Genomic DNA, 26690 nt, shown 5'->3' with positions numbered 1-26690 from the left:
ATTCGATCTGTGATTTTTATTTGAACAATAAAAACACTAATCGAAATTTAACTACATGTTGCTTTGCTGTGCAATGCACTGTGGAGCGTGTTAACAAGTTGATTGTATTTGATCACATAATGTCGTTGTTTGCCTCATGAAGTTTGGAATTACTTTGATAAAAAGGATCTTACTAAATGATCTTACAAAATGGAATTACTTCTGATCAAATGAATCAGTGAAACTGAGTTATCATAATATCACCACCACAATGAGAAATCACATGAAATCCAAACACCAAAACAGCTGTCCATCACTGCATTCATGACTGCAGGTAAGCGCAGCTGTACCCGAGTGAGCCGAGAAGAGCCAAATGATCTTGAGACATGTGCTTCATTTAAGTTTCCTGGAGGGAGTGTGGTTTAAGAACAGAAAACACACAGCGCTGTAAGAAACTTTGCTTAGCACTCCGTTATATTTGTGTCTCTGGAACGTCTTATTGTTATCAGACTGAGGAGCCAACTTTCACCCGAGCATATGGATATTATTGTTTTTCTCAACATTAACATAAGCCGACTCGAGTGTATGCACGTTCTGTACAGTAATTGGCACGGCCTGCTTTACTTTTCCTGTTTGCTCTGCTTGCATGCTTGTGTTATATATATATTATTTATTTATTTTGTTTACACACGTTTTCAACTAAAAGAAAACCTTGAGATATAATGTAACATTGTTGTGTATAATGCCTAATCATATGCTTGTTCAGCTTGTTATTAAAAAATAACGTCTTTCTCCTTAAACGTAATTTAAATAACGGAATATTCGTTATTTTATGCTCTTAAATATTCAAAAACTAATATTTTTTGAAAAATGCCCATCCCTAATAATTATCATGTGACTTTCTGTAAATTCTTACAGAGACTTGGTATAGGTTTTGGATATTTAAAAAAAAAAAAATTTGGGGGGTGGGGGGGGGGTATTGTTTATGTATTGTATTGTTATCTGGTAGTTAGTAGTAGAGATGCTTAACCACTAAGCCATCTCAGCTTATGTATTTTCGCTAGTTAATATTAGTTTTCAAGAATTGTTATAATTTAGTATATTATAAATATGGACAGTGTGCTTTTTAAATGAAGAAAATGTACATAATCAACTTAGGTTTTCATAATCATTCCCAATTTTTGTGGCTGACACAGTTCTCTTCTTAAAGTTCAAGTGATCCTTATATTTCGTTGTGTGTTTATGGCTGCACGATTAATCGAATGCGATTGTCATGCGCATTTTGTTAGTAAAGCCGGTTCTGTAATCAGCAGGAAATCATCATCACGTGCTTTCAGATGGAGCAAAATTTACTACACATAGCAATAGTTCACAGACAAGTTACGCAAAAAAATCGCAGACTATTTTATTGCACGATTATCAAATCGAAGAAATCGTTCGCGATAATGACAGCTGTTTGCATAGCTTCTCAGTGAACTACGGCTCTGTGAAGTAAATGCTGCTCTGAAAGCATGTGAAAATACCACATTTAATAACATATTTTTACTCCACTTACTTCATAACGTCAGTCGAGTGTTTGAAATAAATCCTTCTGTGAGATGATGTGGCTTCTTACACAGAATAAGGCACGCAGCATATTTCATAGTATTTAAGCAGTGATAAAGGCATTGCATTATAAATATATTTTATTTTAATGAAAATTATAATAATAAGAACTCAGATAAACCATATATTGCCGTAGTCGTGTGTTTATTAGTCACGTTGAATTAATGAAAGCAGTTGAATCTTCTGTTTATTCAGCTGCAGCGATAGGCATTTTCTGGGTTTCTTCTGCGAGGCATATTTGGCGTTTCAGCGCGAGAGCGCCCTCTGGCCTTTGGATGGAGATTTACTGCTGATCACAGAACCGTGCTTCACTGAAAGATACGCATGACAATCGCAGCTTCTGTCGAATCGTGAATCGCATTTCGATTTATCGTGCAGCCCTATGTGTGTTATAGACTTTATTTGATCAAAGACTGGCAGAGTGACTCATACACTTGTCGATTTGAGAGGATGTCGTTTCCTGTACATTGTAGGCTGAAGGTCCTGAGATACCCGTCTGCCGTGTGGTCATGACCAGTGTTGGGGGTAATGCATTACAAGTAACGCCAGTTACGTAATCCGATTACTTTTTTCAAGTAACTAGTAAAGTAACGCATTACTTTTTAAATTTAGAAAGAAAAATATCTGAGTTACTTTTTCAAATAAGTAACTCCAGTTACTTTGTTTCCCACGTCTTGACTGACAGCTCATGTGTTGCCATGTTGAGAGAAATCGGGAGTAAGTGCAGAGGCAATGTGTGCGCTGTGTAAACATGTTACTGTGTAAATATGAACAGTCAAATGCAAACTCAGAATATTATATAAACCTGCAATAAGTAGATATGTTAAATAAGACAAATATAATTTATGTATTTAATCCCAATTTATTAACCAATGTCTTTGCTAATGACCTTCGATGATCCAATTCAACCATACTAAGCAAAAATGACACATTTGTGTTTGATTTGTGTTATTGCTGACTAGTGTTGAACTTTCTACTCCTGCGTCATATTCTTCATGTAATTTGTTTGAGCTGCGCCCTCTATTGTACAGATGTGAATTTACATTTCTTTCAGCCTGAGGCGTATTCATTTCACTTTTGGTGTGAAGGGGCTTTTACATTTGTAAAATAAGAACTTTTTATATTAAAAACAAACAAGAATGCCCTGCCCAGATTTTAAAAAGTAACTCAAAAGTAACGTAATGCATTACTTTCCATAAAAAGTAACTAAGTAACGTAATTAGTTACTTTTTTAGGGAGTAACGCAATATTGTAATGCATTACTTTTAAAAGTAACTTTCCCCAACACTGGTCATGACAGATGTCATCGCTAGCGAGGACAGGCTTTCGCTTAATATCTCAGAACTCCATTTGGTAGAACTACACAAAGGACAAATCCGATGCTTGAGTTTTGAAGAAGATATTTTTAGGTCCGCGAAGATGCCGGGAGATGTGCAGGGATGCAGGACTTTTTTGTCGTGGGGTTCATAGACGGGATGAGCAATTAGAAGCCCGCTGAATGCTGCGCTTGCAATGTTGCCCCTTTTTACACCGACTGTATAAGAGAGAGAGAGGGAATTGGAGTGTCTCTCCCCCATCTAATAGGCTGTGTTCGTGTGTGTGTGTGTTTCATCTTGTGAAGGGAGTTGGAGAGAGCACATGAACACCAGTCTCAGTGCCAGCTGGTAAGTCCTCTAATAGCCTTTTTTAATTTACAAGAAAATATCTGAGTTACTTTTTCAAATAAGTAACTCCAGTTACTTTGTTTCCCACGTCTTGACTGACAGCTCATGTGTTGCCATGTTGAGAGAAATCGGGAGTAAGTGCAGAGGCAATGTGTGCGCTGTGTAAACATGTTACTGTGTAAATATGAACAGTCAAATGCAAACTCAGAATATTATATAAACCTGCAATAAGTAGATATGTTAAATAAGACAAATATAATTTATGTATTTAATCCCAATTTATTAACCAATGTCTTTGCTAATGACCTTCGATGATCCAATTCAACCATACTAAGCAAAAATGACACATTTGTGTTTGATTTGTGTTATTGCTGACTAGTGTTGAACTTTCTACTCCTGCGTCATATTCTTCATGTAATTTGTTTGAGCTGCGCCCTCTATTGTACAGATGTGAATTTACATTTCTTTCAGCCTGAGGCGTATTCATTTCACTTTTGGTGTGAAGGGGCTTTTACATTTGTAAAATAAGAACTTTTTATATTAAAAACAAACAAGAATGCCCTGCCCAGATTTTAAAAAGTAACTCAAAAGTAACGTAATGCATTACTTTCCATAAAAAGTAACTAAGTAACGTAATTAGTTACTTTTTTAGGGAGTAACGCAATATTGTAATGCATTACTTTTAAAAGTAACTTTCCCCAACACTGGTCATGACAGATGTCATCGCTAGCGAGGACAGGCTTTCGCTTAATATCTCAGAACTCCATTTGGTAGAACTACACAAAGGACAAATCCGATGCTTGAGTTTTGAAGAAGATATTTTTAGGTCCGCGAAGATGCCGGGAGATGTGCAGGGATGCAGGACTTTTTTGTCGTGGGGTTCATAGACGGGATGAGCAATTAGAAGCCCGCTGAATGCTGCGCTTGCAATGTTGCCCCTTTTTACACCGACTGTATAAGAGAGAGAGAGGGAATTGGAGTGTCTCTCCCCCATCTAATAGGCTGTGTTCGTGTGTGTGTGTGTTTCATCTTGTGAAGGGAGTTGGAGAGAGCACATGAACACCAGTCTCAGTGCCAGCTGGTAAGTCCTCTAATAGCCTCTGTTATAATTGTCCTCTTGGCACAGGGCCGCACACCAAAATCAATGAGATTGAATGAATGTCTGTAACACTGCCTCCGTTTCGCTCACTGTTACACTAAGCATCAAGGTTGTTTCGATTCGTCCGTAGGGCAAACAGTCCTGCCCATCTTCTCGATTGTCACACATTTTTATCCTCCACCAAACCCTAGTTTTCCCAGAAAATTGCTTTTCAACAAGACCCTCCATTGAGTTTTTTTTTCTCCTCTTAGTCCCATTTGGCCAAAATACTTTTTTGAACTTAAACAAGAGGTTCTTGCAGTGCAGAGTTGCAGAATTGCTCTGGGAATGTGAACTGAATAAAGCGTGTCTGTTTACTACCACCTGAGACATCATGAATCACGCCTCGAGAAGTGCGTTTTTCCCTCAAACCACATTAGATACCGACTTGTGTTCCCCCTCGTGGTGGTATTAGATTAAGTCAACTGCAGAGCATCTCGCAAAATAAAGGTTAAATACATAAAATAGAAAAAAAGTCTGCAAAACCTCTCTTGTTTGATTTCTCTAGACAGGCTGAAAGTTTCCTGGGACTCTCTTTCTGGTGAACTGGATCAATGATGGAATTGCAAACATTACAGGAGGCCCTGAAAGTGGAAATACAAGTCCATCAGGTAGGAGATCTTGCAAATGGGCCTCTAATCAGCTAAATCATGTGGGGAAAATGATTCTGAAGTGTCACTGTACTTTCAGTACATGGAAACTAAAATCACAATCTCATTGCTGTATAGACAGTTTGTTTTAAAGCATATGTTTTATAGATAATTAAAATGATTTCGGCGTCTAGCAGAACAGGTCTTCAGGTCCTCCATTGCACTTAGTGATAAATGAAGATATGTTTCTCTTCTTGTCCCTTGCAGTCAGAAGTGGCATGTCCCAGCAGGCAGAAAATTAGTCGAGCTGTCTGAGTGGGGCAAGAGAAAGACAAAAAGACAGGGAGGGAGGGAAGGAGAGAAAGGAAAAGGAGGAGAATCAGGGTCATACTGGGCAGATAAAGCGTAAGCCATTACTTCAATGTTAACGAATCCTCTCAAGCAGGTGTTCTTTTACATACTGGAGGGGTTTTTTTGTACTGCCGTCTGGTTTTGTCTCCATATCGCTTGGAATATTTGACAGGCAGGTGGAAGTGGGATTTCTGCCTCATCCGGGGCTGCTGAACGGGTTGATTGTGGTCTCGCATGACTCACTATTGCCTACTGGTGGACAGCAGAAACTCAGAGTTTTTTTTACTATTATTATTAATTTGGAGAAAAGGGTGTCTCTCAATTTTTGTCATGTGGCTGTATATTTGGAAAGGACCGTAGATGTTCCTTGTTAGGAGAAAAAGAAAATGGAGAGAAATGGATGTCCTGGCAGAAAATTACCAGTACTGTTTTTTAGTTAAGTTTACGGATATTTACTTGAACCAAAAACACAACGCAATGCTTCAAAATATGGGTAAAAACACCTGTGAAAAATCTATACAGAAAATTCCTTCATATTAACACAATATATTGTGCCTTATTTTTATGGACATTTCATGGGGTGTACAGCTGCTTGTGGTTGAGAGATTTGAAACGTTTATAAAATTAATTTGAATTAATTTGTACATTTTAGGTGAAATGAGTTTAATTTTAAAACGATGTATTTGTTTTAAAATATTAATATTTATGCCTTTAGCAGATGCTTTTGTCCAAATATATAAAATCAAGAAAATTTGAATAATCATGAATTATTAAATGCTTAATTTGTTATATTTTCAATATTACATTATTAAAAATTGTAAAAGTGGACCAACTAATAATGATAGTAACTTTTACTTCTCATACTGTTTCACTACATTTTCGGTCTGGTTTATGAAAATGTGGATGGGACCACTTTTTAAGTTTATTTTCTCTCTCTCTCTATAATATATGTTAGACATTTATATTACCTGATGTTATAGATGGTCATTTCAGTTAATAGCAGATATCCTGAAATATTATTAGGGGAAGAACACTTTTTTTTTTAAGCTTACCCCACACTCTCAGAAGAAAAAAAAAAGGTACAAAAGCTGTAACTGGGGGCGGTACCTTTTCAAAAGGCACACCTTTGTACCTAAACAGTCCATATTGGTACCTTAAAGGTACATATTAGTACCTAAAAGCTACAGCCCCGGGGACAGCGTTTGTACCTTTTTTTCTGAGAGTGCACTCTCCCCTATCTTTTTCACTTCTTTAATATATCTGTCCATCAAAGATTGATGTTAAGTGGATCAACTCCTCAACTGAAATTCACAATTTTGAAGTGCAGTGATGTGACATGTGGCAAAGAATGGTGACCCATACTCGGAATTAGTGCTCTGCATTTATCCCATCCAAAGTGCACACACACACACACAGCAGTGAACACACACCGTGAACACACACCCGGAGCAGTGGGCAGCCATTTTTTTCCTGCGGCGCCCGGGGAGTAGTTGGGGGTTCGGTGCCTTGCTCAAGAGCACCTCAGTCGTGGTATTGAAGGTGGGAGAGAGCACTGTACATTCACTCCCCCCACCTACAATCCCTGCCGGTACGAGACTCGAACCGGGAACCTTTGGGTTACGAGTCCGACTCTCTAACCATTAGGCCACGACTTCCCTTTTCATATAAATTACACTTGTTCATTGCAAATGTAAAATGTTTGTTCCAAATTAACACATTAAACGTTGTCTCTACAAACCGTTGTTAGCTGGAGGACAGTTACCCTTACAGAAAGCAGTTGGCAGGCTGCCTGCTGCTCAGTCTGCTTTTGTTTGAGTGTGAGGCAGGTGCAGTAGGCTGTAGTTCCACATGTGGCCTGTAGATAGCACACCATGTCTGTAACTCCCTCCAAAACTGATGGCAGAAGTTTTGACTGCAAATTCTTGTCTTCTTTTCTGTTGCCATAGAAACTTGTTGCCCAAATGAAGCAGGATCCACAGGTAAATATTCTTTATGACGTTGCTCTTCTGAAATAATCATCTGGTTTGTTTGAGAGCTTTAACATGATTGACGGCTGGGTATTATATTTTCTATACTAATAAGGCAGCTTGGTGGTGTGTATAAATATTTTATTAAACAAAGGTTCAGCAATTTCATGGTTTCAAAAAGAAGTGATTCTTACGCTTATCTTTGCTCTTCATAGAACGCCGATCTGAAGAAACAACTTCACGAGCTCCAAGCGAAAATCACAGCTCTGAGTGAGAAACAGGTAAGAACTTTCACAGTCATTCACTGCTTCGGGTGCTGAAATGAATGTTTTTGAACAGTGAAACACATTAATTAAATGCTTGTTTGCCTACAAATATGTGTCAGTGAGCATTGGTTGATTGTGTGATTTGGGGTTGAAAAAAAGACACTGGATGACTTCATTAGGCTTTCGCTCTGTTTCATATACTTAGACATCAACTAATTCTACAAAATGAATGGTACAAAGGATATGCATTTAATGTACAGTTTATGACATGTATTTTATCCTGTTGTTGCCGGCAAAGAGGTTGATTGGAAATGTAGTTTTTAGTTAAATATGATTATTTATGAACTTCTGATTTTAAGCAATGACGTGATTGTTTGATTTTGTAATGTTGAAACCGGTGCTGTTTTAGTATTGTTTATGTATTATAGTTTTTATTTGTTATTTATATTTCCAAATGTTTTGTTATCTGCTAAAATCAATTAATAGTGATTAATCGCATCCCAAATAAAAGTTTATGTTTACACAATATATGTGTGTGTACTGTGTATATTTATGTATATATAAATATACACAAATACATGTGTATAATTTTAAGAAATATATGTAATATATATTTATATATATAATATGAAAAAATGTGTGTGTGTGTATATATATATACACAGTGTATGTGTATTTTATATCAATATACATTGTACACACACATATATCGTGTAAACAAAAACTTTTAATTAAGGATGCGATTAATCGATTTGACAGCACTACTTTTTGAGCATTATTATTTAGATGTTTAATATATTTTCAGTTTTAGTTTAGTTTTACTGTTTATTTATTTCCAGCTAGTGATTTTAGTGATTCTACTGTTCAAATTCACTGTTTTTCATTTAATATTTCTATTTTATTTCAGCTTTTTATTTATTTTCATTCCAAAATGTTTCTAATAGTTTTAGTAAAAGATAATAACCCTAGTGGAAGCAGATTTAATTTTTCAAGCAACACCACAAAAACACCAGCGTGTTTCAGCACATTTCTGTGTCCGGGTCAGTTTGTGTTTAATGAAGCACTTTTTGATTTGTTTGCTTCAAATTGGTCTTATTGATTTCCTGAAGTGGCTGTTGGATCTTGTGGGAATTGTAGTTTTTAATGACAGAATGACAGCGGATATAAGTGAAGACTGATACATTTAATTGTTTTGCGGTTGAGAAAAGAGCAGCCAGCAGAACAGGCTTCTGTGCATTTAACAACTGTGGCAGAAGAGTAATACACGCAGCCTGCTGTGTGTATGTGCATGCGTTTGATGTGTGTGTTGGGGCTTGTCTCGTCTCCTGCTGGGAGGTGGAAACACTCCAGATTGTCAGAGAGTTTGAGAGATTGCACTTATTCAGTCGCTTCTTGAAAAGTCTGGATTTGTAGCACAGCTGTTTTGGGGCAATGTTTCACTTTTTCTCTCTCTTCCTACTCTTGAAATTCTCCAGTTAGAGAATTGTCCCAGTTTACTGACTCGCAGATCGCTGGCTTAGCTTTGAGCTTTTATCCTGAGAGAAAGAATAGATCACTATAAGTACACATGATTTGATTTTTTAAAAACTCTACTCAAATGTGGAGGGCAAATATTGTATGTGTGTGTAGCCTTAGTCAATCCAGACGAGGATTAGAGCGTGAGATGATGAAACTGTCCAGTGAATGCTAATTCAGTTCTCTCACGAAACCTGTCAAGAACCTGTCTAGCTTACAGTTCACCTTATAATGTGTATATATAATATAATGTGTTATAATTTAATAAATATATACATTTAGTTACAACTTAAATTCTTATATAACCGTTATATTTAAAAGATTTAATTCAGTCTCAGACTTTTGGAGCCACACTGTATTTTTTTCAAGCAAAATATATTTATGTTATGTATTTAGTTTATGCTAAAAAAAAAAAGAGTCACAGAGTTATCATAGTTAACTAAAACTGAAACTAAAAGTAACATTATAAAAACAAATAAACATTAACTTAAATGAAATATAAAAAATAAAATTTTAAAACCTATTTCAGCAAGTTGCCAAAGCAAAATTACAAAAGCACAATAAAATGATTTAAAATTTAACTAAACCTAAATATAAAAATAAAACTGAATCAAAATATGAGTAAAAAAAAGTTAATTCTTTTTAATATTCATTAAAAAAATAACACTGGTATTTTATTTATTTTTTATTAATTGTCAAACAGTGTCACAATGCAATGAAAATAATGTCACTATGCAACAAATAATAGTTCTAAAAATAAATCTATATTTTTATTTTTGTATTCTATTTGAATTTGGAATAAAACATGACCTTCACATGTTTTCATAAGATTCATTAGATTTTTCCATAAGACACGTGTCTGTGAGTGAATTCTGTCAGGTTGAAAGGTTGATGCTTCCTCAGATTCTTTTTCAATCCTGTCGGCTGTGAATACAGTTTGTCTGCCTTTGAATCTCAGTTCCATTCATATGAATTCTGTATAACTCTTTCCGCATCATGAATTTATATTTATGTGATTTTTAGCCTCGATGTGAGGCCCGCAGCTGGCACGGCGGTCTGTTGCGTATATAAACTTTCTGCTTGTGAGTCTAAAGCCGCTACTATGTGATTGATCGTCCGCTTAAAGAGAAAAATAGTTTTATCAAAATTCATTTTGAGGAAGAGACTTTCATTTGATGTTGTGCTTAGCGCAAGGGCTTTGTTGAGGAATGTGTGTGTGGTTGCACTCTCAGAGGTGCGCTTTGGCTCCAGAGGACTCTGAGGCAGCAGAGTGTGTGAGATGAATTTCAATCGCGTTTTTCTTGGCGTGTGTGTGTGTAGCGCTCAGTGGGCCTTTATAAAAGCATTTCCAATGTTGTTAAGATGGTCTTGCACCTGAAGGGTCTTTTAAGACTGACTGAATAAAAGCCATGGCTTAGCTTCACACCCAGAACAAAGAAAACCAGGGAATTCAGTGACTAATGATCTATTATTAGATACCGCTGTGACCAGATATAAACACAACATTGGGCGGTCTTTCCATTTTTATTTCTTGGAAAAACTGCATATGTGTGTGTTCAGAACAATTTGTTTCTCTGTAATCACCATTTCCTCAAAATGTGACAGCGATTGGATGTATGATTTCCCAGTAATTTCTCTCTCCCTCTCTCTCTCTCTCTCTCAGAAAAAAGTGGTGGAGCAGTTGAGGAAGGAGTTGCTGGTGAAACAGGAGCCTGACTTGAAGCTGCAGACACTCCCAGCGACCGCAGATGGTAAAACCGTGCTGCTGACGCCGGCCTGTCCCCCTTCACAGCTGCCCACAGGGCCTCCACACAACCAGGGGGCGCCACAGGTACCGCTTCACTCCCCGACCACACAATTTGTAGACAAAATGTGTAGAACTCAGAGGTGATTTGCAGTGGAATATTTATTTAACACTGAAGACATGAATTCGATTCCTCTAGCGCAGCAAAAAATTTGCAGATTAGCTAGTTTACACAAAATCTTTATTGAAAAACAATTGCCGACTCATACGCGGTGCTCTATTCTAAAGGCACACTCTGTAATTGCAAACACACAAAGCTTTGAGTTTGTGAAAAATAAGGGCAGAGTGACCTTAGAATCTTATAAGGGTGTTATTTCTTAAATATGGCCATTTATAAACTGTTGAACTATGAATATAATTAAAATCCACACAAAGTGGCATTTGCAACCTTTTTTGTTTTTGTGATGTGGCATATTTCTAAGAAATTGAGGAGTAGGATTAAATTAATTTTATTAATATTATTTTGATATTTATTTCTGTAATGTAGTGCATTTCTAAGTTCAACTATTCAACAAGAAATAATAATATGGTTGGACTATATTTTATCAATATTATTTATTACTTAATATTAATAAAATTGATGGCATTTGGGTGTTGCATACCAGAATAGAGCCAGACCTGCAATGCAGCTTCGTTAAATCAGTGGCTCAACAGCTAATTGGTGATTGGTTAACATTAACTAATAACACTTGCTCTCTAGCTCTCTAACATCAATGGAAAAGAAAAGTCATTTCAAGTTAATACATTTTGATGAAACGCAAGGACAGGCCATTTTTTTCTCACATGTACTGATAATTTGTACACAATAACAGCAGAAAAATGTAGTCAATAGCACTTTAACATCTTTTATGTCTCCTCATCCTCATTCACTGCTTCCTTCAACCAACCTACCTCCTTGACTAGAAGACTCTCACCGTGACACCGGTCATAACTGCAAAGACTCTACCTCTCGTGCTGAAAGCTGCCACCTCCACCATGCCTGCTTCCATGACAACACAACGCCCTACAGTCGCCATGGTCACTGCCATCAGCAACCCCCCGAGACCCGGCGCCAATTCCGACTCCCAGAGCACACCAATCAACCTTCAGGTGGCCAGCAAGCTACCCAATCAGGATACAGATGCGGGCACACGGATTGTGTCCAAGAATGTTATCGTCGTGAGTGTGAATTGCTGCTAAAAATTCTTCCTCTTCACTTAGTGTTTCCATATAGCTTAAATATAACTATTTTAAATTAAGGTAGAAATGCCAGTCTGTGTTTTTGCATAGTTTGCTGTAGACTAGTCATATTTGCTTTGATGTGTTTAGAACAGGATGTTTATGTCTCCAGTTAGTATGAAGATTTGAAATGACTTCCTTTCTGACAATGAAGTGCTTGGCAGGGGTGTATGGTGACATACTTCTGTGATGTACCCAAATAGGGGATAGTTTCCTCTAAAATCAGACAGTTTTGTGAATTTCTGTCATGTCACCTGCTGAGTGCCCAATAAACGGCTGGTTTTGTCACAGGTGCAGGCCACCACCACCTCTGCCCAGCCTATCAGAGTTCCCCAGTTTGTCCCTCCTCCTAGATTGACGCCTCGACCCACCTTTCAGCCACAGGTGCGTCTCTGTTAGACCTGCCCCCTCCCCTTATGTATGTGCTGTTCCACACTGACGCCCCCAGAGGGACACACAACCTAGTTTCAGAGGCCTTGTGTCTGTAAAGCCTTTGTTTACAGAGACATTCTGATTCAAGATATTTTTAAACTTCTCGCCTTGAAAGAGTTTTCAACATGGGAACTAAAATTGTTCGAACAGTCACCCAAACTTCAAGATATCACTGTTCCACACCTAGAGACCCCAATTTTTTCCTCAATAAAACTGACACTCACCTTCTCCTTCCCAGCACTGGCTGTTGCTGTGATACTGTCTGCTCACATTTTTTTTTCTCTTTGCTTTAGGGTGCTTACACACTAGATTGTATGCTCTGTTAGAGAATGCTACAAGTCTGTTGATTATTGTTAAAGGGGTCATATGATGTTGCTAAAAAGAACATTATTTTGTGTATTTGGTGTAATGAAATGTTTGTGGTTTAAGGTTAAAAAAACACATTATTTTCCACATACAGTACATTATTGTTTCTCCTCTATGCCCCGCCTTTCTGAAACGCGTCAATTTTTGCAAAGCTCATCGGTATGAAAAGTGAGGTGTGCTCTGATTGGCCAGCTATCTAGTGCGTTTTGATTGGCTAAATACCTCAAGCGTGTGACGGAAATGTTACGCCCCTTACCATATTGTGATGCCCTGTCCGGCCGGAGCGACGAGACAAAAACATTAAAACCCATTATAAACGAGGCATTTGTTGCATCCAGTGGGGACATAATTACGGATTATAATGACTTATTCTGTCTTTTTTTTCCCGCGTAAATATAAAACCATGTCTGCATTTGTGATCGGAGAAATGACCAACAACAAGCGCTACTCTACACTGCTCAAAACTCGCGTTTGAATCATCAGTGGCAAATCCTTTAAATTAAAACGTACTTACAGTCTGTGAGTCAGAACAGCCGGCATTGTAGTCTACTCTACCAGGATCAGGAAACAGTCCTCCATAAAATGTGCTGCACACATCTGAATATTTGGGATGAACTGTTCTGGAACAGTGTTGTAAATACAACTTAACCACTGATTTCTAGTCATGTCCTCTTTTGGAAGGCCAAACAAAGTAGTTTCACACGGCGGGCTAGAGTGAGCGGAGGCAGGCTAGAGTGAGCGGAGGCCAGCTTGAGTGAGCAGAGGCGGGCGGGCTTGAGAACGGCGTGGCCGGTGGATTCGACGAAGGAGTGGCTGGCGGGCTTGCGGCAACCACATGTGACGACCCCGGGCTGGACTCCGCTTCATCCACGGTGAAAGCCGATCCGGTGATCCACAGCGCGAAGTTGATGTATTTCCTCAGCGACCAGCAGGGATCAGCTCTAGGCATGACGAAGCAGATATTGTCCTCTTTTGGAAGGCCAAACAAAGTAGTTTCGCTTTCACAACGAAACACACAGAACACAAACACACACACGAAATCGCATCATATGACCCCTTTAAAAAAAAGCAGTATGTAAAAAAACAAAGGTTTGTGAAAATGACGCTCAGTCATGCAACCTAAAGAAAATGTATAACTTTTGCACTGCACGCTGACCTAGGCATTTGTTGACCAGTGAAAATTCAGTCCACGGTAGTACTGCTCTATTTCAAAGGCCCGCTTCTGTCCATACTCTCTAAATGCATTCCTATCCGTTAAAAATGCTCTGTCACAGCTTTATCTAGTGAGTAAGCTCCCTTAGCACCGTGTCTATACTGGAAGTGACCCATAAGGGCCACCACACAATACTGGCTTGAGTCTTTCTACACTGAAAGTGTCCAAGCTGCATGACTCGTTCAACAACAGTTGTATTAACATTTGGGTGAATAACTCAGCAGAGGTCCACTGGTATGAAAATTGGTATATTATTACTGTATGTACGTTGCTTATGCCTGGTGTAGACACGGTGTTTGAGAGTAAGACAGCGTGTTGCTGTTTGTTCCTTTGTAACAATGCTGTTGCTTCAGTTGCAGCTTTTTATGTCTGCTTTTGTTCTTTTGATATTTGCTTTGGCTGACCCTATAATTAATCCCCCACTCCCTTAAAGACTGACAGTATATCACCTTTTACCTCAAAAAGCTACGTAATGCTAAAGTGAGATGAATCCACCTTAACTCATCATTTACTTACTCTTATGTTGTTTCAAACCTGTATGACTTACTTTTTTCTGTGCAACACAAAAGAGGATACTCACTGTTTTAAAAAGTCCATCCAAAAAATGTCAGAGAGGTCCAATGTTGTATTGACGCATTGACTTATTATACAGACAAAAACAATTGAAACATTCTTCAAAATGTATTCTTTTGTGTTCTGCGGAAGAAAATCATACATGTTTGGAATGACATAAGGGTGAGTAAATGATGACCTAATTTGGGGGTGAACTATGTCTTTATGGCAGGGGTTGATATCTCTGGCCCTTAAAGTATACTGTTCTGCAGACCTTAGGTCCAATCCCAATCCTGAACAAGCTAATCAAGGTCTTTAACTCTTTAGGATTACTAAAAAGTTACAGGCAGGTGAGTTTGATCAGGATTGGAGCTAAACTCTGCAGGAAAGTGGACACTGAGGGCCAGAGTTGCCCACTCCTGCTCCTGGTTTGTTATGGTGTTCCTAAATTGAGCTCTGCACACATTTTCATCCACTTTTAAACTAGTCACTGAGGGGTGAACCAGAGCTCAGTGTTGGCATTACTTACGGCTGAGATTGCCACTTAACACAAAACAGCATGGATGTTAGGGGCATGGCAACAGAGTGGCTTTCATGATCGATTGGTATGGCAAGCCAGGGTTTGCTTTCTGACCCAACTCCATTCCACCATTGCACAGGTTCGACCAAAACCCCCCACGCCCATCAATGTGCCCATCGCTCCAGCTCCTCCTCCCATGGTCGCGGCTCCTCTAATCCAGCGGCCCCTGATGCTCACCACCAAGCTGATGTCATCTCTGCCTGCCTCTGCTGGGCCCATTCATCAGGTCCACATCGTGAACGGACAACAGTGCGCCACCATTGACAAGACCACGACTGCATTCACGAGTGGCACCACGCAAGTCACAGGCATTGTCATCAGTCCTGCCCAGACACTTCAGATCAGCAACCTTAACTCAGACTTGAAGGTGCGAGCACCCATTTATATTAGCTTGAATGTTTGCTCCAGACACAAGTTTTTAGCTGTTGTTCTTGCTCTAAGAATCAAACATTCAGCTGACTGAAGTGCTTTCCTTGTTTGTTGTTCTCTACATCAGACTGTGAAACCACAGGGAGGACCAGAACAGGTGGTCACGAGTACACCACCCTCATCCTCTCCTCCAGCTAAAGTCAGACGTGAGGAGAGCCCACAGGTACTGTGCACCTTCACAGAAGTAACAAAACCATAATTTCTGACAAATTTTGTCTGAATCCTAAATAATAAATTGTTACATTTTCTTCCTTCAGAAGCTTGCCTTTATGGTGTCTCTTGGGTTGGTGACACATGACCATCTTGAAGGTAAGTCGTCCCACTGGTGTCAATGCTGCACTGAGGGTTTCCACAAAATTAAAGTTATAAGCACAGGTTGTTTTGTAACCAGATGTGCATGGGATGTCCTTTCTCTCCAGAGATTCAGAGCAGAAGACAAGAACGTAAGAGGAGAACAACAGCCAACCCAGTGTACAGTGGAGCAGTGTTTGAACCTGAGGTACAGACGAATGTTCTGTAGTACTCTCCTCCTTCTGGTCTGATTTTGAGAGCTTAGATTGTACTTCCACAACTCAGCTCTAACATTCTGATTTCTCTCATACATCTCAGAGGAAAAAGAGTGCCGTCACTTACTTGAACACTCCACTGCATCAAGGCACCAGGAAGAGAGGTCTGTACCTGCCTGTCTTAGTTGCTTAAGTTGATGTATTGTAGCCCTGCTGCTTCTATGTACCACCTAACAGACACCTTTCTGCTTTCTCTTGCAATTCTGCTTTGTGTCTTTGCTAGGGTTTGATCTCTCTGCAGACCTACAGTGTTTCAGTAGACCTAAAAATTGGCCTATAAAAGTGGTGGTTGAGGAACTGCTCCCCCAGTTTGTGTAGTTTTCAGTGATGGAGAATTTGACTTGTTTTGGACATGTTAGCATTTGACTTGAGACTCCAAAATCAGAGACTTGTGAACAATGTCAAGTAGAGTCAGTAGGCTTACAGGGAGAAATATATCCTCTCATTGTTGCTTCACTTCAGATTTGAGTCTCTTGTGTGCTCTTTGCAATAATTTTTCTTTGCAAATATCTTGTTGTTTGCTGTTGAATTCTAGAGCAGTGCTTCAACATAATGAATTTAGATAGATTTGGCCTTTAAAGACTTGACTTGATCTTCACCCTAAAGACTTAAGCAGTTTCTTAAGCTTGGCTTTGAAAAACTTGACTTGGTCTTCACTACAAAGACTTGGGGATTGACTTGAGCTTGGCCTTGAAAGACTTGATATGAACTCCACCTCAGACTTGAGGGTTGACTTGTGGACGGTTGCATAAACTGTTTAGACTAGTCTTCTTAATTTAGACACCTATTTTTTTTCTTCTGCAAGTCAGTTACATAAAAACTTAAGATTGGTCTAATTTGAATCTGAAAAGTAAGACTGATAACCACTTGGTTAACTGCTAGTTGGTCAATCTAGTTCTTAAGACACAGTCTTAACGTGGTGACTGTTTATGCAACTTGCCCTTCCGATTTTATTCTTGAAAGACCTGACTAGGACTTGAGCATTGGCTTGAGTTGGTTGAGTTTGCATTAGGGCTGCACGATAAAAAGCCGTTGTTCACTGACGAGCTGCGCAAAACCACGTTCATATTCGCGCGATTTTTTGCGCAGCTCGTCAGTGAACAACGGCTCTGTGTAGTTAATACTGCTCAATGTGAAAGCCCGCAGGTGATGGAGATTTACTGCTGATTACAGAACCGGCTTTATTGATAAGATGCGCATTAAATATCGCATGCGATTTATCGTGCAGCCCTAGTTTGCATTGAGAAATGTATTGAGATTTGAGATCTCAGCTTAGACTTTCTCTCTTAAGCTTTTTTCACTCTTTCTTTCGCTCTTTCTATTGCTCATTACTTTTCAAATTCCCTGCATGCTGCTGTGGTCGTCTGTTGCACTAATTGCTTTTTGTGACCCTCCCTTCCATTTCTCCTTTGCTCTCTCCCTCCTTTCCTTTGTTTCCATGCTAGCCAATGAGGATCCCCTCTCTAAGGTATGTTGCAACCAGAAGATGCCATTATTTTATTTCATCTTTGTGTTTTTTTTCTTTCTTTTCCCCTTTTCCTCCTCCTCCATTTTTTTCTGTTCCTTTTGGTTTTGTTCTTTTTTTGTTTGTTTTTCTTTTCTTGTCTGTCTCATTTCACTCAGGTCGCCCTCCCAAATACAGCACCACCACCAGCAGCACAGCGGTGCCGGAGCTGGGCTGCAACCCCCTGCTCTCCCCCACCAGCAGCCTTCCCGCCTCCCCAGCCCCTGAGCGGCCTGACACGGGGGCCTTTCCCCTCTCTGTCCACCCTCATTCTGTCCCCCAGCCCAGCCCCAGCTCCGGGGATGTAAGTAGCCACCTGCCAAGTCTGGGTGACCATGTTGTTGAAAGCCCCCACAATTATTATTGTTCTAGTAGAGTTCTCTACACCACAGGCTGCCCCTGCCCCTACCCCCCAAAACCCTTCACTGCATTCATCCTGTACACCTCAAAGTGTACCGGAGCAAGGTATCTCCTGTTAGAGTCCCGCATCCAACCTGGAAAGAGAAAGACTGACCTACCAGCACTGTCATTCATGTGTTTATTTGTTGTATTTGTTGAAATGGAGCCAGCAGTCTTACAAAGTGAACAGTCTTTCTCTACTTCCCACACAAATATCAGGCCTGAAGTAATTACAGTATAGTATTTTAAAAATCCTTACACCATATCTTAGCATTTAAGCCAAAATACCCATTACTCATAATCACATGATACATTTTCAATAGTGATTAATTTCCAATAATCCCAATAATAGTAGTAGTGATAAAACTACGAGCTAAATATCCAGTTCCCTGTCTAAGTGAACAATCCAGTCACCAGTGAGCCACTAGACAAATACCTCCAATTAGCAGTCAGTTCCTCTCCTCCCCGCCTTTCCCGCTGTCATTTGATTGGTCCGGAACAGAAGGGGGCGGTGGTACTGACACCTGCCGTTCTTCCCGACAGGGAGACATCCATGAGGATTTCTGCACTGTGTGCAGACGCAGTGGACAGTTGCTCATGTGTGACACATGTTCGCGCGTCTACCACCTCGACTGCTTGGACCCACCCCTCAAAAACATTCCCAAAGGCATGTGGATCTGTCCTAAATGTCAAGACCAGGTAAATAATAGCAGCACAACGAGCCCTTGGCCACTCCTTTCCCAGGCCAGTCAGTGATGTCTCCTTTTAACTGGAATTCAGTCCTTTAAAGCACACACACTTTTATATAATTAGAAATGGAAGACTGACTGAGAGATCAAACTCCCCTTTCCGTGCCAAAAATGTACACAAAGTGTATGTTTGTCTCCCCTTACACAAAATGAGTTTCTTCAGGCATTAAGGCTGTTTCATCCTTTGTAAGCTCTCACATGGTTTGGTATTGATTGTGCCTTTTTTCCACCCATCATGTAAGTGTAAGACAACATCAAGCACTCCCATTGAAGTTCTGTTGTTCATCACTGTTGCCATATACAATTGATCTCAGTTTCTTTCATGGCTTTCCAGAGGTCAAATGAGCACAGCACTGGTCTGTTATTGAGAGAATTTCTCTTACAGATTCTGAGGAAGGAAGAGGCCATTCCATGGCCAGGAACCCTAGCAATCGTCCATTCCTACATTGCTTACAAAGAAGGTAGAGATATTTAGATTTTCAATTGTAGAATTTTGTACCCCAATTTTACAGTTTAACTCTTAAAAAAGTTATTTATTATTTAGGTAACACTTTAGAATAGGGAACACATTCACTATTAATGAAGGTGTTTCCCTGAACAAACTCCTAATTTGCTGCTTATTAATAGTTAGTAAGGTTGATGTTAAGTTTAGGTATGGGATCTAAAATATGGTCATGCAGAATAAGGCATTAATATGTGCTTTATAAGTACTAATAAACAGCCAATATGCTAGTAATATGCATGCTAATAAGCAACTAATCAATAGCTAAAATTTGGTCCTTAATATAAAGTGTTACCATTATTTAAAACCAAATGCATACATCTATGTTATAGCCCATTCAATGTATGGGTGTTTTGTCCCTGTCCAACAGCGAAAGAAGAAGAGAAGCAGAAGTTAATGAAATGGAGTGCCGAACTAAAGCTGGAACGAGAGCAACTAGAACAGAGAGTGAAACAGCTCAGCAACTCTATAACAGTGAGTTATTTATTTATTTTTCTCTTTAACTGGAGCTTTTCCGGATACAAGATTAATTATACAATTGCTCCGTGAAGGGATGTTTGCCTCAGAAAACCAATTTTAAGATGAACATTCAGCTTTGCAAATATTCAATATGGCTTGTCACACTGTATACGTAGTTCTATCATGAGAACTCTCTGAAGATTTTAGCATGGTAATGGATATGACAGTGTTAATGTATTTGGTCTTGGCGGAATAGATCTGCTACGCTGCTGCTGAATTGCTGCTGCTGTTGGTTATAGCTGTATTAGGAGATTATTGCTGCTGCTGCTAGAAAGTACAGGAACTTGCTACTGCCAATACATAAGCCGATATGGTGCTGTGAGTATTTAAGACATACTGCTGCTGCACAAATAGCATAAAATAACCCATAGCAGATCTATACAGGTGAAGCTGGGGAAGGTGGAGGGTTTCAGAGAAACTCTGAAAGCGCACTGCAATGCTCAAGTGAATGCTAATCAGCCATTTAAATATAAAGCACCAAGCTCATTGGCTGCATATGCAACATGAATCAATCAGCTTGTGACAAGTCATTTAATGCTAAGAATATCATCATTTACGTTAAGGACCCATCAGCCTGAGCCATCTAGGGTTTCATGACAGAACTTGGTATTTCTTCTTTTCTATTTAATGACTGTTAGTTGTATTCCTAATGTTAATGTAATTTTTTAACAAGTTGTGTTTGTTATATAATGCTGTATTCCTTTTATTCAACAGAAATGCATGGAGACCAAGAACAGCATACTTGCCCGTCAGAAGGAGATGCAGGTCTCTCTGGACAAGGTAAAACACCTGGTCTGCCTCATCCAGAGCTTTAACTTGATTCAGCCCATGGAGACGGACATCCTACAGGATTCTAAACAGGACTTCACAGAGTTAGGGAGCATCAAAGACTCAAAGGATGCTACACAAATGTGTGTGCAGGAGAGTCCCACCGAGCCTAGCGTGCAAGTACCAGTCGCCGTAGCAGTTCCCGAAGTGAAGGCAGAGCCAGAGGTGGGCGAAATGGCAGAGCCAGCGGCCGCAGTCACGCCTGAGGCTGCGTCAGGTGAATCGGGAGTTAGTGTCCCGGAAGTTCCCAAAACCACAGTTGGCGAGGAGATGATAGATACAGCAAAAATGGCGGAGCCTGTGGAATCGCCTCAGGCCAGGGAGGTAAAGACTAATGGAGGAATGGACTGTGTTTGTACCGGCTTGAACCCAGAAGAAGAGAAGGGTGTTGTCGATGCCGCAGACTCGGCGGACTCTGAGAACATCCCTCCCAATGACAGCAGTTGTGTAGCGGATGCTGGGAAGATGGAAGTAGAGCTGCAGGAAGATGGAAGTCATGGCGTGAACACCAACAACGGCAAAACCTCAGAACCTTCTCAGCAGGCTTTGCCAGCCCCTCTAAGCAGCGTGGATAACCCCAAATAGTTCTCAGTCTCACACTAAACACACATCACCAAAACATTTAAACAGATTTCCTATTGCACCTTGGACTGGTGCACACAGTTGCCAATCTATACATATATCCAAATAAATGTTGTCGTTTTTTTAATTTTATTTCTTTTCCCTTTACTTTCTTTTTTTTATTGGTAAAACTGTGTCAACAGTACTTCTACATCCCAGGCAAACTAGTCTTGGTTCTTGTAGACTAATAGAGCCCAAACTTGTGGGTGAAAAGGGTGATTTACAAAAGAGTGTCATGCCAATTATTAGATTATTAAAAAAACAAAAATAGTAGTTTAATAATATTAATAATAATTATTATTATAATTATGATGGTGATAAAGATGATGGATGATTTATCAGATCAGACCAGTGTGTGCCTCCAACATGGGGTTTGTTTCATAGGTTGTCTTAGTTGTCTTCTCCTCGAGAGGAGAAAGGCAGGGCAGAAGTGTCCAATGACTGCATGACTAAGCCCACACCCTGTGCACCTCCAGCCAGAGTGGACCGGCAATACCAAAAGCTTCTCTTTCCAAACATGACAAAAGAAATCAACGCATCAGTATTCGCCAGTGGCAAGGCAGAGGTTTAGAATCCTGTTGTTGGTGTGGGTTAGACTAAATCAGGACTGCCTATAGAAACCCCTCTAATTTCTCTCCTCCAGTCTACATCTTGTCTGCATTTCCCAGTTAGCTGTAGAAGTGTCCCGTCTCCATGTCATCTCAGGCTAATCAGTGGTAGAGCGCATGGCAAAGCCTCTCAAGATCTTTGACAAAGGGCTGGAAGAGGAAGCTACACCAGAAGTCACATCTCGGTAACTGCAACAAATCATGCGTGATAGATTAGTCTGAAAAACGGTGTTGGTTCTGTGTACTGAATGAGTCTCGTTCTAAAGTCAGTGTGTGTTCAGGTCTTCCTAGTCTTCATTGAAAAATAAGTGCTTTTCTGTTTCATGAAACAGTCATTTGTTATCAATGGTGTTTAAAATGGCATGAATTATGCAATCGGCTTTCTCAATCTCAAGAGATGCACATTGCATAACGAGTGTCTGTTTTTATTAGAATTCCGAACTGCCAAATTATTATTTTTTTTGTTAAATTGAAAATAATGGAAATATCCTCTTACTGTGTGATTAGTCTAGAATATAATGGACTAGTCCCATCCCCATTTTTCCAAAATCTTTTTTTTTCCTTCAAAAAACAATAATGACTATCACAATTTGCTGTCTTAAACTTGAGGGTTTGATGTATGAGCCAAATTGAGTAATAAGGAAACTACAGAAAACCCTTAATTAAAGCACAAGCTTTATTGCAGATAACTTAAGCAAACGCACTAAAAACCCCTTTAGAGACTTTCTGAGCAAAATTTTCAAAAGCGCTTAAATCTTATCTGTTGGTTTTTACGCTTGCCAACATATCCTGAAAAAAAGGAAAACAACAGCCAGTTGCTTGCGTACAAAGTGGGAAGCACTGTTTATGACAGCCTTCTGCTGGTTTTTGCTGGCTTTTATTTGTGTTGCATAGTATCTTAAGCTGTCCCAGGTAACATCTTAAGTCTTAATAGTCTTAACAGTAATGCACAGCTGGCACTTTTGTTACGTTAATGTCAGGCTATTCCAAAAAAAAGCATATTCCTTTTAGCTTTGTAATGACAGCCACTCAGGCTAGGATTGAATAATTTACTCGTATCAAATTCCACATATCCATTTAGGACGTCTTTGTAAGTGCTTATTTTGACTATATGTATGCAATAGTACATTGGGGGTTTCAAAAGGACGATGCTTTGCTCATTCTGGCTGTTTAAACATGAGAGATAACCTACCACAATATAGATTTTGTTTTTGGGATGATGTTTACTGTTTTTTTTTTTTGTTTTTTTTTTAATGATGGATTTATCTTGATTAGTCAGGATTTCATAGCTTTAAAACCCAATTTGTAATTCTTAGTAGATGTGGTCTTGGTTATATCAACAGTGTGCTGCAATTTCTCGCAATCTACTGTGAAAATGTACATACCTATCCTTAAAGGGATAGTTCACCCAAAAATGAAAATTCTGTCATTAATTACTCACCCTCATGTTGTTTCAAACCCGTAAGACCTTTGTTCATCTTCGGAACACAAATGAGGATATTTTTGATGGAATCTGCGAGCTGTCTGATCCTGCATAGACAGCAACACAACTGAAATATTACCAAGTCCAGAAACGCAGCAGGGAGATCTGTAAAATAATCCATATGACATCAGGGGTTCAACCGTAATTTTACGAAGCTACGAGAATAATTTTTGTGCACAAAAGAAAAAAAAAACTTTATTCAGTAATTCGTCTCCTCCGTGTCACCCTGGCACCATTTTGGAGAACCGGCGTGACGCAGCTGACATGATACTCTCCAAAATGGCGCTACTGGGTGGAGGAGACAAATTATATATTTTTTTTCTTTTGCGTACAAAAAGTATTCTCGTAGCTTCGTAAAATTACTGTTGAACTCCTGATGTCTCATGGATTATTTTACAGATCTCCTTGCTATGTTTCTGGACTTGGGAACATTTCAGTTGTATTGCTGTCTATGCAGGGTCAGACAGCTCTCAGATTCCATCAAAAATATCTTCATTTGTGTTCCGAAGATGAACGAAGGTCTTACGGGTTTGAAACAACATGAGGGTGAGTAATTAATGACAGAATTTTCATTTTTGGGTGAACTAACCCTTTAATACATTCCCATAATGCCCTGTTACCCTTTGAGCCAGAACTGGGTAATAATAGATGAACATTCATATCATGGCAACCATTATTGTGGCATAACCTACCAACATGAATTTAAGGCCTTCCAGAAGTCACCATTGTCAGTCTAGAGAATATTTAAAGAAAACTACTTTTAATCCTTCCTGTACAGGTGCCCAGAGTGCCTTCAACCTTTTACATACTGAATTTAATCTCATAAACTGGTCATATTTCCCTCTCTCTGTAAAACATCACTCAGTTAACTTTGATTAGAAGCACATTTGTTGTAATTCCATTCGGTTAAAGTGAAGTTGTTGTAGTGATGTGCTTGTGTTGGTCTAGTCCTGTCTGTCTTTACTAAATCTAGTTATCTGCTGTGAAGTTAAAGAGCCCCTTTAGAGTAGGCTATATTTTAAGGAGGTAAGGAGTTGCCTTGAGTTTTTTAATACTCTGAACAAAAGTATATCTTAGTGATTGCACAAAATTGGTCTGTAAAAAGAAAAAAGGAGTGGTTCATTATGTGTTTTAAATTAATTAATTGGTTTATCGGAGCACTCTGTACCACCAAAATATTAAGTGTGTGAAAATTGTGGCAAAAAAATGAATTTTTTGGATTGACATCCATTGGGAAAAAAGTTCTGGAAGTTTAGGAAGTCATGGTTTCCTGTCTTTATGCACTTTTTATAGGAATGTCCTAAGTATTACTTTTTTCCCTCAAAATACTTAAGTGTCTGCTCGATTTAAGTTCTTTTTTTAGTGTGTGATTCAGGAGATTTTTTTTCTCGTGTATCACAAAACAGGACTGTTCAGGCCAGTGACTACTACTTAATGTCATACATAACACTCTGCTCTTAAACGACTTGCACCCTTTCTTATTCGCTTCATTTCCTTCATCTCTCCTTAAGTCACTGAGTTAGCGTATTGAACTTGTACCTGAATCAGGTATTTAGATTTCGGCCTTGACTATTAGCTAGGCTGAACGGATCAAAGAAAACCTGCAATCTGATTGGATAGACTCAACACCCAGAACACCAACCTGTCCAATCAGTTCAACAAAAAGCATGCCTTCTTATGCAAAATTTTTATATAAGTTTTGTCAGACTTTTTTAATATGCATTTAGTTTTGAGTTTATTTTGTAAAGATTTTTATGTGAACTTTGTGTCACTTTCCTTTTTACATGTCTGGCGAAGTTGATGCCAAAATGAAACAGTATACATATGTACATTTTTTGTTGTTTTTGTTTAAATTATGAACAATAGACACTTTCACAATGGCATCTGTAGAAAATAGAAAATTCATGTACAGTTACAGAAGGGAATTATTTGCTGGCCACAATTCTGGGCTCTTTGGAACATGGAAATGTGGCGTTTCGGCTGTGTATGAATCTCATGGACCGTTATTTTTCATTCAAGTCTGCCTTTGCTAGCACACCCATGTTGAATGTTATTGTTATCTTGGGGTGGGAGGGGGTTACCAGTGGTTGTGAGAAGATATTTATGGTCTTACATGGCTTATCTTGCAGAGTGTATGTAATTTTGTGGGTGGGGCCTTTAGAAGGAAGGGGAGGGAACTTCTGAAAGCCACGCATTCAAATTCATAAGTCAGTATACCCAAAGAGACTGCAAACATTTTGCTGTTAGGAAACCTTTTTATATGCATTCGAGATACATATCATTGAACTTTTTTTTTTTTCTTTTCAAGATTGATTTCTGCTTTAGCTTACAGCTCCGACGTGTGGGAAACGCTTTCCGTCAGCTTTCTAAATTGTCTGTATGGCTTTGCAATTTTGGTTTTAGAACTTTTAAAAGGCGAAAGTTTGCGGTGTACATTTTATGCATAAAATTGAAACATTTTCAGACCCATTCCAGCTGTTCATCCTGTCACCTTGATCTTAATAGTGTGTAGATCATCCATATTCTTTATGGTGCGTTATAATTCCACAGTGACAATGAAGTCATTGTAGTTTCAATGTAGTTTCTGTTCACTTTTCATACTATTTACTCAGTCATTATTGTGGCCTTCTCGTACTGTTGATGCATTTCATTTGTTGTCGTGACTTTCCTATAGTGTTGTGCACTGTGTGAGCGTGTGTTTGTTTGGGCAGGTGTGTGTGTGTGTGTGTGTGAGAGAGAGCGTTACCTCATCTACAGTCAGCTGTCTATAATTGGAAAACATTTTTGTTTACGCGTGCAAAAAAATAAAAATTATAAAAAAATTAATTCTTCCACTTGATGAAACACAACAGGATACATTGTAGCGACATGAGTTATTTAAAAAAAAAAAAAAAGTTCACCTGGTGTGCTGAACTAAGTGTAAATGGTTTATTACACAATATGAATATTTGTAAAATTGTTTGTATTTTTTCATAATGATTTTAAAAAGGAGTGTGTTTATTTTTTGACTTTTTTCTGTTACAGAGCTCTCTCTCTCTCTCCCCCCCGGTCTTTTTTTCTCCTCGTTTGTTCGCCTGACATTGTGAGTGAGTCAATTGGTTCTTACCTCTCCTGTATTGAGCCTGTGATGAGTCCTTTGTATGCAGTGTTTTGACAATACTGTAGGGAACATGGGAAGAAATTGATATTAGGAGCATTTGATCAATTTGTATTTATTTATTTTATCATTTTGTTAATAAATT

The 26690-nt window shown here is 39.0% G+C and overlaps 1 protein-coding gene and 1 long non-coding RNA gene across 8 annotated transcripts in view; one reads left to right on the top strand and one right to left on the bottom strand.

Annotated features, from left to right (window-relative positions):
• LOC107569713 (PHD finger protein 21A) overlaps positions 1-21589 on the top strand; it is a 26633-nt gene extending 5044 nt beyond the window's left edge. For 3 of the 7 annotated variants that reach the window (XM_016255856.1, XM_016255854.1, XM_016255855.1), the window contains exons 2-17: positions 4895-4997; positions 7274-7306; positions 7510-7575; positions 10739-10906; positions 11783-12037; positions 12389-12481; positions 15320-15607; positions 15737-15832; positions 15927-15978; positions 16089-16168; positions 16279-16339; positions 17859-18043; positions 18682-18837; positions 19273-19348; positions 19760-19863; positions 20623-21589. In XM_016255856.1, the coding sequence (XP_016111342.1) occupies positions 4941-4997; positions 7274-7306; positions 7510-7575; positions 10739-10906; positions 11783-12037; positions 12389-12481; positions 15320-15607; positions 15737-15832; positions 15927-15978; positions 16089-16168; positions 16279-16339; positions 17859-18043; positions 18682-18837; positions 19273-19348; positions 19760-19863; positions 20623-21321 (2469 nt within the window). In that variant the 5' untranslated portion in view covers positions 4895-4940 and the 3' untranslated portion in view covers positions 21322-21589. Of the gene's footprint in view, positions 1-4894; positions 4998-7273; positions 7307-7509; positions 7576-10738; positions 10907-11782; positions 12038-12388; positions 12482-15319; positions 15608-15736; positions 15833-15926; positions 15979-16088; positions 16169-16278; positions 16340-17680; positions 17704-17858; positions 18044-18681; positions 18838-19272; positions 19349-19759; positions 19864-20622 lie in introns of all 7 variants that reach the window. The other 4 variants (XM_016255857.1, XM_016255860.1, XM_016255858.1 and 1 more) reach the window with 4 other exon arrangements.
• On the bottom strand, positions 21462-26690 carry LOC107569714 (uncharacterized). The gene is made up of 2 exons (XR_001606937.1): positions 26555-26690; positions 21462-22154 (listed from the first exon to the last, which is right to left on the bottom strand). It is a non-coding gene; the product is annotated as an uncharacterized lncRNA (long non-coding RNA).

This window comes from Sinocyclocheilus grahami, unplaced genomic scaffold (assembly GCF_001515645.1).
Source record: "Sinocyclocheilus grahami isolate Dianchi unplaced genomic scaffold, SAMN03320097.WGS_v1.1 scaffold1374.1, whole genome shotgun sequence".
Taxonomy (NCBI): Eukaryota; Metazoa; Chordata; class Actinopteri; order Cypriniformes; family Cyprinidae; genus Sinocyclocheilus; species Sinocyclocheilus grahami.
The sequence above is the reverse complement of the archived record's forward strand: the minus strand, read 5'-3'. Positions and strand labels throughout refer to the sequence as shown.